Genomic DNA, 12,463 nt, shown 5'->3' with positions numbered 1-12,463 from the left:
TTCCCCCTTGAAACTGTCTTTCCTTGGTTTCTATGGCACAAGCGAAATGATAGGAACTACGATTTATATCGTGCACAACATAGTGTTCTGTGGCTACACAGAGTGCCTGTAATCTTCACCCTAACACGAAAAGTAGAGAGTTCCGTGAAGAAGCTAAGAAATCTGGTGTAGAAGGTTGAGAAAGCTTCTGTGTGATCACGTGGCTACAAATGATGGAGGGAGAGCTTGAACTGTGCTCTTTCCGAGTCCAAAGCCCAAGCTTTCCCCACTTAAAACGTTTATCTTTCCCAGATTTCCTCTGGCCTCTGTGGCGGCTGGTTTTTGTGTCCTCTGGGGGCTCATCGTGCTCTGATACCCCACTAACGCCGGCGCTGTCCAGGACTGGGGTTTTGGCCCTTTGCTTTTCTTCATTCAGTCTCGTTGGAGCATCCTATGTGTGGCGTGGACTCTGCCACAGGTTATAGACGCCTCGGCCCAGCTCTTCCTGAGCTTGTGGCCCAAGTGCACCTGTGTGAGGCATTTCTAGCTGGTTGTTGCTCAGGCTTTTCTACCCGATTGTCCCACAGGAAGGCTGTGGCGCAGTAGGCCCTCCTCTCTCCCTGTCCCCCTCTGTGCCATCGGCGTAGAGCCTCGCGGTGGCTCTTCTGGACCTTTGCAGTTACGCTCCCACCACTTCTCAGACTCTGGTTTTGACTCCATCCAAGCCATCGTCCATCTCACGGCCAGAAATGATCCTTGTAACAGAAAGCTCTCGTCCCGTCAGACCAACTCAGAATTCCGCCGTGCTCTCGTGTGGCTCCTTCCCACGGTCGCTGACGGCCTCGCGCTAACTTACCCGCCCTCCCCACGGCCCACCACCTCCCAGCAGCTTGCGTGGGTTTGGTGACAGTTACTTCTGGGTTTGTTTTTCGCAGCCGTACCACCTGCATATGCATTCCTGAACAACATCGCTTACCTGTTCTTGAACTTTATGCAAAGGTAATCACACCACACGTTCTGGTGTCTCGCTGCTTTCATTCGCCAGTGAGTCATCCACATAGTTGTGCGTTGTTAGGTTTCCGAGTTTTTATTTCTGTAGAGAGGCATTTCACGATGTGAATTAATGATATGCCATGTATGTATTAACGGACATTTGGTTTATTTACAGTTTTTGGCTATTTTGATGCCTCCACGGCCTTGTACACTTCTTTTGGCCCCCTTGTGCATGAATTTCTTCAGGGTACAGATCCAGGAATGAAATTGCCTGTCACAGGGCGTGTATATCTTCAACTTTACCAGATAATGTCAAACCGTTTTTCAAAGTTGGGGTCACAATTTACATCCCACCAGTGGTGTAATGAGTGCTCATTGATTCATATATTTGGCAGCATGCAGTACTGTCAGACTTTACATTTTTTACTGATGTGATTGGCGTGGAGGGTATTTTATTGTGGTTTAAATTTGTGTTTCTCTCTTAGTAACGTGGCCGATCACCTTCTTGTGTTTATTGATCAGCTGGATTTCCTCTTAGTGAAGGACCTATTCAAGTTTTTCCTACTTTTCTCATGAGTTGTTTTGTAAGTTTTTTTCATTCTGGAAATGAGTCCTTTGTTGGTTATATGTGTTGAAAATAAATTATACTGTAAAACCACACACATTGAAGATTAATTGATTACAGTATTTTTTAAATAATTATTTTCTTTTTTATAATCAAAAAATTTTTGATTACGGTTGACATATAATATTATATTAGTTTCAGGTGTACAGCATAATTAGCAATTAGACATTTATATAACTTACGAAGTGATCAACTTGATAATTCTAGTACCCATCTGACACCATACGTGGTTATTACCATATTATTGACTATATTCCCTGTACTGCGCAGTACCTCTCCATGACTATTTTGTAACTGCCAATTTCGATTACAGTATTTCTCTTTACTTTAGTACTAATAACTAAATACTAAATAAGTAGAAACAGAGTAATTAGAAAATGAAGAATAAGTATACATTACTTCAAAATTAATCCTCTCCCCTTCTTCTCTCCAGGTGTTATTATTGTGCCCAGTGCTGGTGTCGGTATTGTCCTGGGAGGCTACATCATAAAAAAGTTGAAACTTGGTGCAAGAGAATCTGCAAAACTAGCAATGATCTGCAGTGGTGTGTCTTTACTGTGTTTTTCAACCCTGTTCATTGTTGGATGTGAAAGTATCAATCTAGGAGGTATAAACATACCTTACACAACAGGGTAAGTGTCCTGGAAGAGCCTTGCTGTGTCATCACGAATGTGATTTAAGTGTTCGTATTCCAGGGGCAGACTTGTGCCCCTGCCCTCCAAGCTGGTGTACCAACGACAAAACAAATAAATAGTAGTCTCCCGAATAACCCTACTGCCCAGGGGTAATAATTTAAAAATTCTTTTTAGTCGTCTCTTCTGGTATTTGCCTCTCTACTTTTAAGGCATATTCTATGAATTAATGAAACTGAGGCATTACTTACGACTCTCCATCTTGGGAAGTGAGGACTTCAGCTTTCCCTTTGCAAGCTGTCACATCCTTTGTTGACGTTTCGCGTCACGATCGTGACAGCTTTGTTAGCTGCTGAGGCAGATGTAGCGCATCGTGATTGGGTTTCCTTTTTCATACACACAGGTTGTCCTAGAATTAATAATTGCCTTATTTTCATCTCCTCTGTTTTCTTCAAATCTGCATCTAGCTTCCCCCATTCATTCTCTAAAGGCTCAAAATATCTCAGTATGAATTTCCACCTGTCTGCTGGACTCATGGCTCCATTTCCCCAGCTCCTGGAACCATCCATGTCAGAGCCCGAGTCCCCCAGTTCTCATCAGGACACAATGCGTTCGGGGACACGGTGCTGCCCGGCTGTACCCTACGAACCCCATTAGCCTCTCTCCGTACTGAGTCTTTGTTTTCCGGACTCTGTAGATGCCTCTTTTTTGATTTGCTCCCTCGTTTTGTGAGAGCACATCCTTCAGTAGCCACAGGAAGGCTGTAAAGGCTGTAACTTTTTCTTGGAGACTTTTCATGAAATAGCCTTTTCTTTTTTCTTTTTTGGTAACTGTTATGTTTTATGGCCAAGTTTTTGGCCGGGTAAAGAATTGTGGATGAATCATTTTCACTCAGAATTTAAAAAATTTTGCTTATTGTCGTCTAATTTCTTATGTTATCGTGGGGAGTCTGGCTTGCCTTTTCCCCAGTCCTTTATATGTGACCTATTTTTCCTTCTTGGGAGCTTCCATTTACTCCTGATATTCCCAAATTTCACCATGATATAACTTTTTTTTTTTTTTTTTTGCTGGACACTGGTGAGCTTTCAATGTCTGGAAACTGTGTCCTTCAGTTCTGTTTATATATTTTTATTTTAATTTTGTTGTTTTTCTCACCGTCAGTTTTTCTCTTCTTTATCCTTCCTTGATCCTCTACGTTTCTTATTCTTCATTACCTATTTAAGAACTCATATTTTGTCCTACTTTTTTGAAAGAGTTTTCAACTTTCTTTTCCCAGTCTTTTATTAAATTCTTTTGGAGGGAGGCTATTATATTTTTATTTATTTGTTTGTTCGTTTGTTTGTTCATTTTGGCTATTATGTTTTTAATTTCCAAAGTTTTTTCTTGATTTTTGATTGTTTCTTGCTTCTAGCCTTCTTGCTTCATGGATGGAATATCTTCTGTTATTTCTCTAACATTAGAATTTATTTTCTTTCCTAAATTGTCTCTGGAGCATGAGTGCCTACTTTTTATTTATTTTCCTGTCTTGATTGTGTTGGAAGCTTCTCTTGAATTTCTGATGATCCTTAGCTTTCTCTTAGTATTGAGGGATGAAGAGTTGAAAAGATAAGTAGGTGCTCTGTGTCTGAGGGCAGATCATTCGGTATATCTCGCTGTAGGATAATTAGAGGGAGGACAGCTGGCGTTTTCATTGGGGTGCTCAGTGTCAGAACCTGAGCTCTTACCTCTGAGGTGCTTCAGCTCCTCAGAAGGATGCTCCAGTCTCTCGGCTGGGGCTGTGTTGGGGGTGGGTTCAGGAGGGACTGTAAGCCAAACTGCTGGCATTCTAGAGCTGAAGGGTAGTGGCAGGAAGGGCCTAGGTCCTACTGTTCAGTTTGCACACTTAGCTATTTCCCCTGTCATCATTCTAGGATCTCACCAGAGGTCTCTTTTATGTGTGGTGGTCTTATGCACAGCTTTTTTTGGTTCATTTTCTCCAGGAAATAGAAGAGTAGAAGAAAGAAAGTACTAAGTAGAATAGGGATGGGAATCCCTTAATATTGTATCATATTTGGACCACAACTTTCTTGCGTTGAGTTCTAGAGGCCTCTCCTTCTTCCTCCTACTGCTGGCCTTCGTCATGGCCATATGCTTTTTTTTTTTTAAGTTCTCAATCACTGTTTCTGTTTTATTGACTCCTTTTTCCTGGAACTCTCCATCCTTTGCTTCAGTTGAGCTGGTTGCTTTCTTGGCATAATTTATATCCTGGGACTACTTTTCACAAATCTTGATTGTATCCACTAGTTTTTGTTTATTTGTTAACTCATTTTGCCAGAGAAAAATTTTTGGATAACTTCCTAGGGAAGGAGACATGGGAAGAAAAACTTTCTGAGCCTGTAAGTATATTAAAGTGTCTTTATTATTCTCTCACATTTAAATGAGAGTTTGAGTGGGTTTAGAATTATAGGTCAAAAGGTTGTTTTTCTGAGAACTTTGAAGCCATACCTTTATTTGTAATCTAACATTTAATGTTGCTGATAAGAAATTTAATAGCTGTCTATGGCCATACCATGCCTGATCTTGTCTGAACATGCCTGATCTTGTCTGATCTCAGAAGCTAAGCAGGGGCGGGCCTGGTTAGTACTTGGATGGGAGACCACCTGGGAAGACTGGATGCTGTAGACATTAAAAAAAAAAAAGAAAGAAAAGAAAGAAAAAGAAATTAAATAGCAGTCCCAGTTCTCATTTCTCTGTGGCCAACTTTATTTGGAAATTTTTAGGATATTTTTTATTCAAGGTGTTCTGAAATCACATAAGAAATGGTCTCCCTCAAATTTTGTCCTGGCTGAACCCGTCTAATGTCACTTCTTCAATGAGTCTTTCTCTCTCTGCTCAATCTAAGGGAACCCACTGACCCCTCATTCTTTTCTTTCTTTCAAGTTTACTATCTACTATATTTTTTCTTTTAAAATTTCTTTTATTACAATTGACACTCAATATTATTTTATATTAGTTTCAGGCATATAGCATAGTGGTTAGACATTTATGTAATTTACAAAGCAACCCTCTCCCCCAATTAGTCTAGTGCACTATACTTGTTTATTACCATATTATTGACTATGTTCCCTATGCTGTACTTTACACCCCCATGGCTATTTTGTAACTACCAATTTGTATATCTTAATTCTATCACCTTTTTTTCACCCAGCCCCCCAATCTCCCCCACATCACGCAATCACCAGTTTGTTTTCTGTATCTATGAGTCTGTTTCTGTTTTGTTTGTTTGTTTGTTTGTTTTGTTCTTTAGATTCCACATGTAAGTGAGATCATTGGTCTTTGTCTTTCTCTGTCTGACTTATTTCACGTAGCATAATGCCCTCTAGGTCCACCCACGCTGTTGCAAATAGCGAGATTTCATTCCCCTCACTCTTTATCATATTACGCCTTCTTAGTTTCCTCTTAGTACTTAACCCCTATCCAAACTTATCTTTTTAAATTATTTGCTTTGCTCTTGTCTCTAAACTATGAGCGTCTTGAGAACAGTTACTAGCTGTCTCCATGATAGTTGTATCCCCACCATCCCAAACAAAGCGTGATGTTTGTCGCATGAATGAATGAACAGACGAATGAGATCTTGGCACAGGGTTTTGTTCATTCATTGTATTAGGCACTCTCTGAACCCTCTTAATCTAACGTGTATGTTTGTCTCTTTTTTATCCCAGGAAATTTCTCTGCCATAGCTTTGTCCGTTCTCTCGTCTTTGTTTTTTGTATGTTCTGCAGGATTCCTGCTATTCAGATGTTAGAACGTGTAGACTGGTTGTCTCTGTGTTTAATTTATTCTGGTTTTCTTTTTGCTATGAGAGATTTTTCCAAACCTTGTTCTCTCTTTTTCATGCACATTTTTTATTTTGAGGATACTTTTTTTTCTTTGTTGTATTGAGTGTTCCCTTTTCATAACATCTGATGTTTTAGGGAACAAGATCTTTATAGATCTCTGAGTATATGTAATTAGAAATTTTTTTTTTTATTTTATTTCTATGCCTTACATTTTATCATTTGATTGTAAAGGTCGATTTCTTTGTTTATTTATTTTGGGCTTTAAAGATTGACGACACTCAGTCTAACATCTCTCAGGTTATGTGCCCCAAATAGAAGAATGAAAAAGTTTTACTGAGTTGTCAACATCTACAGTAGAAGCTTGGTTTAAAAAATGTCTTCCAAGTCCTCTAGAACAGAGCTTTCTGATGAATTTCTAGGCTCTTAGTCGAGGATGGAGGTGGGCGCAGAGAGGTGGATGGAGGCACACGGTGACGCAGTTTTCTGTCCCTCTGAGCTCCAGTACGTCTGTTGTTTTCAGCGTCACCTTCCCTTTTGTCCCCTGTCACCTCTGCTGAGTTTCACCACAGAGCTGTGTGGAGGTTCCATGGGCTGAGCCGGCTCCTCTCCCACATGGCATCTGCTCATGTCACACAAACCTATGCCTAGCCACGTGCTCTTTTCACAAAGTCTGCTTTTCCATTCCTCTTTGCTAGTTTATTTCTTTTAATCTGCCTTTTATGTTAAGTGCTTTCTCAGATGGGACGGAAAGCAGACTCAGTGGTTTATTAGCTTTGAGACTGCAAGTCGCCTCAAGACTTTTAAATCCCTTGCTTAACACCACGTCCGTCTTGCCAATACTGAATCGGCTGAATCCGGGCTCCCCAGTGTGACTGGGCAAAAGTTATATAATTGTGCTGATTGGCTCCATTACAAATTTATGAGTTCCAATCTTAGCAGGCCCTCATCTTTGCTGAGAATCCATTTCCTTGGCTGTAGTTAGCTTCCTTTCCTATGCCCCATGATGGTTGTTCCATTTTTTAAAAATCCTTTCTTCAGGTTTTTACCCTAGTCTTATTTTTCTTATTGTACAACCTCGTATTCTACATTATTGAGTAAACAGAGATCCCAAGAATGAATTCCTTGAACTTCTTTTCCCCTCTCTCCTCCATCTCTTTTGTCAAAAATCGTGTTATTTTTAAAGGCAAGTGCTAGTGCCATCATTTTCTAGCTGTGTGACCTCGCAAAAAAAAAAAAATGACCTTATATTGTTGAGTCATACTTTTCTCATGTGTAAAAACAGTGCTAATGTGAATCACACCTGCTTGTAAGCATAATTAAAGTAAAACAGGTGTAGCTGAAAAGTTAAAATACTGCAGAGAGTAGAAAATAGAAATGGATGCCTCTTCCCCCATCCTCAACCTCCAATGCGAAGCATCCAAATATTTAAACAAATGTTTCTAACCTTGATTTTGAGGGAAGGTTTCTGGTATTTCCTAGCACAGAGTCTAGCACTTAGTATATGCTGAAAAAAAGCTAGTTTCTTGTCTCTATTCCCTTCCCTTCTAGATCATGCCAAGCAGCTCTTTTTCTTCCTTGAGAGATGAGTGAATGTCTGCCATCTACCTCTGCCCAGGGATGTTACTCATAGTGACGCTGAAACTAGTAAGAACTTGATGTAAATAACACTCGAATTGTCTAAATCCATGAGTTCTGATACACTGCTTCTCATTTAATTGTATTCAACCAAGAAAAACTCGGTTAGGAATGCTGAAAGATGCTACAAGGATCCAATCATGCTAGTATTTGCAGCCTGACTTCAGAGAAGTTTATAAATGAACAAAACCCAGTTTTCTTGGAGAATTTCTCCGGCTCCCTAAATACTTCTAGGAAGATAGTCTAAAATAGAATTACTGTAAACACTTTTGGGTGGTCCAGCTGCACAGGCGTTTCATTTTTAGAGTAGCAGTTACCTTTGTGTGAAAAATAATGGACCCTTTCTCCGATCAGGGCGTGGGCTACGGGTCAGCTTCTTCTTGCTCCCTTGGCTGAGTGTTCTTGTGCTCATCACTGTGTGGTTGGCCCGCCCAATACAAACTGTTTGTTGTTCTGCATAATTTTGAGACTGTGCATGTGCACCCGCCCCCGACACACACCCATTTAAGCCATTAAAGAGATTGCTGAAGAGAGTGGCCGTGAAGAGAGGAGCTTTAGTTAGGCATTTGTTTGCCTTAGGTGTGGTGATTGGCACTTAATATGTGTATTTTATATCTAATGCTTACGCTGTCACTCTACTGAAATGTTGAAATATCACCCGATTGTTTCAATTAAAGAAACAGACTTAGTGATTAAGTGATTTGCCCAAAGTCATTAGTTAACAAGGAGTGGAACTGAATCGAGCCCAGATTATCTATTTCAAAGTCTGTTGTTCTTTCTGAATACTGCACTGAAGCGCTATTTTAAATTTTGTATTCCATACAGGCACACACCTAAGTGCACACACCACCCCCTTACTGAGAGAGCGGTAGAGAAGATAGAGAACGAATCCGTTCTTTCCAGTAGTGCCCTGTTTTCTAATATTTTGGTACAGCTGAGTTCCAGGCACAAGGCCAAGTGGTCTGTACACCGACTGCCTTTGATCTGCAGCTCTCATGTCTGCCCGTCCAGATTTTACCGTAGGCTTGCCACGCACTAGCTGTGTGAGTGTGGGCAAATTATTTGACCTTTCTGTGCCTGGTTGCCACATCCTTCAGGTGAAGATACTGATAATATCTGTCTTGTTGAAGGACTGTAAGGATCGAATAGGATCCTTGGCAAATTCCTTAACCACTCTGTGCCTTAACTTCCTCATCGTTTAGTTGGGTTAAACATAATACTGATTTCTTAGAATTATAGAGAGGACAGAATGGGATTAAACCCCATAAATAATTAGCAACCGATAACTATTCAATGACATTTTTCTCATTTTAATTGTGAGGTGAAAGAGGTTCAGAGGGATTAAATAACCTACTTAAAGTCACACGACTAGAAAATGATAGAACTAGGATTTGCGCTCAGGTCTCTCTGATTCTGAATGCAGTTCTTTTGATTATTAAACTATTCTGAAAGAATAAAAAGAACACAAAGAAGAAAGTATAATGTACAAGCCAACTCCATTTATTGAAGTTCGTACGAGGAACTCCAGGTTTAGCGGCGTGATGAATTTTCTAACAATAAGGGACTTAGTGACTGACGCATCTTCAGATCAGCATCAAGTACTCAAGAGGCATCTTGGTGCCTGGGATGGAGCTGGGAAGTTTTAGAAAGATGAACTTTCCTTTTAATCTGAATCAGAGTCACCATCTTTTTGTACAATGAACCGGATGTGTGATTAGTGGCTTCTAAAAAATTTAGATTTGATAGCCACGATGTGGAACTGACCTAAATGTTCATCAGCAGATACATAAATAAAATACATAAAAATAAAAATGTGATATATACATTTTTAATAAATAAAATGTGATATACACATACAATCAAATACTATTCGGCCTTACAAAGAAGGAAATTTTATAAGACATGACAATGTTGATGCACCTTGAGGACCTTATGCTAAGTGAAATAAGCCAGCCACAGAAAGACAAACACGATGTGATTCTACTTACGCGAGGTATCTAAAATAATTGAATTCCTAGAATCAAAGAGTGGAATGCTGGTTGCCAGGGGCCAGGGTAAGGGGAGTGTGAAGTTACTGATCAACTGGCACAAACTTTTGGTGAAGCAAGATGAATCAGCTCTAGCGATCTGCGGCTTAACATTGTACTATAGTCACGACACTGTATTGTACGCTTAACATTTTTTTTAAGAGGATAGATCTCATGTAAAGTGTTCTAACCACAGTAAAATAAAAATAAAAAAACCCTTCAGATCTGAGGATCTGATGCTTTTTTTGTTATGAAAGATCCTAGGAGCTCTAGCTAAATATCCTGGCCCATTTCCAACTGAAGTAATTACGTTCCCAGCACCCACAATTTCCCTGCAATTTTAATTAGGAAATGTGTTTTTCTTCCTCTCTGTGTCTGCTGAACTGTATTTCACACAGGTGTATGCTAATCATCTTGCAGCCCAACAGCCAGGATTTATGGTGAAAACTGTGGCTTAACTAATACTTAATATAAGCACATTTCATAATATGAGTTATTACTTCAAATAATTTCTTTAAATGGGATTAAATCTGATGTTCATGTACAGAATTTTTTACCAGTACTAAGTCTTGTTAAATCATTTAACACTCTTAGATTTATTATCTTTCATTTATCAAGTGTCATCTCTTTGAACTTAAACTGAAATCTATTATATCATCTTCTGGTTTTGTAACTTGAGCTACTGGGCCAGAACTTTTTCAGGGATGGTTTCTTGAGCTTTGCAATGATGGAAAAGCCTTTTCTTTGTTATCTGTGTTCAGCAGTGAATGTTGGACCGAGTGATCCACCCACTTCCACGTGGCTCCAAAATCTCAGAGGTCGGGATTTTCCTGAAGTCATTCCTCTCAGTATAGTTTTATCGTCTCAAAGTGCTAAGATTATAGAAATTAAATACATATTGTCTGTTAATTCATACCTTGCCTCAGCTTCACACAGATGCATTTTATTTTCTTGTCGCCACTTCTGGTCTTGCCTTTCTGCCACATGGAGTATTTAAATAGTAGGCTACCACCAGCCCTTCATCTGACTAGCGTTTCTGGCCAGATCACTTCTAAATCCTCTAGTTAACCTGTCCCTCTCCACATCTGTGTGTCACAGACAGCTTAAGCTACTGAAGTTTTTTCCCCCACTGTTTAAATCTTTTGGCACCATTTAAAATCTTTTATTTATTATAGACATTACTAATTTTAAAGGAAATTTCTGAAAAGCAGGCAGAAAGTTTACTTAAAGGATCTTACGTATTTGTGTTTCTGGATTATCCTAGTTACTTTTATTAATAGGCTTGGAGTTCATTTCTAGCTGTGAGTATGTGATTCCATCTATTGGGAGACACAAATAAAATTTGTTTCATTTTAAAAGTAGCAGGGGGTTATGAAATATAAGCAAATTTAATTTTGTAACCAAGATCTAAACAAGTCCACATGAAGTCTATGAAACTATGTAATATCTGCTTAAATGTAGTAAGACTTTTTATTTCAAAAGCACATATGATCTTATTAAGCTAAGGACCAAATTTATAATTCCATAACCTTGTATTAACATAGTCAATGGAAAAATATTCATCATGAAATGTTAGCAGAAAATAAAATAGAATTTAGAACTCTATGTAAAATCCTGATAACAATCTGTTATTAATGTTAACCTATATGCGTATTGAAAAAAGACCAGCAGGCAATATACTCAAAGCATAATAGAGGATAGTCCTGGATGATAGCATTATGTGTGAGTTTAATTTAATTTTTCAGTCCTTTAGTATTTTCCAGATTTTCTACAATTACTAACAAATAAAAGTATTTCAAAAATACTGTATAAGGGACACATCATTTTATAAAGAATGATTCCAGATTTAAAGAGATGGTTTGTATCAGTTGTAGGTTATTATATGCAAATTTCAAGTTATACCTGGTTCGAATTCGTTGGCTACACAGACTAAGGAAGCTTTAACAATAAAAATAATGATGGGATACAGTAATCACAACTTTGATGAAATAGTCCTCTAGCGAGCCTGTGCTAGTCCATGTGTCATCACATACACCTCTTTGCCAATTGTCCTTGCTCTCCTCTCATGTAGGCAGGATGGGTGTTCATAGCCATAGACTAAAACTTCGACCAAAGCCATACAGCTACGAAATGGCAATCTTGAAACTAGATACCCGTCTAGTTCTTTCCCCACCATCCTCTGTAGGAGTAAATTAGAACATCTCTTCTTCTTTTTTGAAAAAAAAAAAAAAAAAAGAGCACGATAAAGGCTTTTTAATCTTCATATTTGTGATTGTTATTGTTTTTTGTTAATGCTTCTGCCACGCGTGGATAACGAAAGCTCACCGTGTCCTATAGTGCCTATATTGTGCCAGGCACCACTGGAAACACATTAACTCATCTAATCCTCCCAACGATCACGTGAGAGAGACTTTATGGTCTCAGACCTACAAATGCGAACTCTCTTTAGATTCGTTCGCAGCGCTTATGAATCGTAGACATGGAATTGAACCCAGCTCAATTTCCGACTCTAAGGCTTGGGCACAATGACAGCTGAGAGCCATGAAAGCTGCACTACAGCTCTCTCTAGGGAGACGAAGCCAGCGGATGAGCCACCCAGAAGATTCTTGCTAGAGAAAGCAAAACTGTGGCCACGTACACAAAGCTGTCTTGCTAGTGCAGTGTACACGCTCCAGAGACTGGTGTAACTGGGTTTAAACACATCTCTGATTCTTACTAGCTGTGTGCACTTTAGCCGTGCTTATCTTCTCAAAT

The 12,463-nt window shown here is 39.2% G+C and overlaps 1 protein-coding gene and 1 pseudogene across 1 annotated transcript in view; both read left to right on the top strand.

Moving 5' to 3' along the window:
• SLCO5A1 (solute carrier organic anion transporter family member 5A1) overlaps nt 1–12,463 on the top strand; it is a 104,943-nt gene that overhangs the window by 85,798 nt on the left and 6,682 nt on the right. The window contains exon 5 of the mRNA XM_025041172.1: nt 2,031–2,229. Within this exon, the coding sequence (XP_024896940.1) occupies nt 2,031–2,229 (199 nt within the window). The remainder of the gene's footprint in view (nt 1–2,030; nt 2,230–12,463) is intronic.
• LOC112472688 lies at nt 4,764–4,893 on the top strand (annotated as a pseudogene).

The sequence above is a fragment of the Pteropus alecto genome, unplaced genomic scaffold (genome assembly GCF_000325575.1).
Source record: "Pteropus alecto unplaced genomic scaffold, ASM32557v1 scaffold87, whole genome shotgun sequence".
NCBI lineage: Eukaryota > Metazoa > Chordata > Mammalia > Chiroptera > Pteropodidae > Pteropus > Pteropus alecto.
Note: the sequence above shows the minus strand (reverse complement) of the source record. Positions and strands in the feature narration are given on the sequence as shown.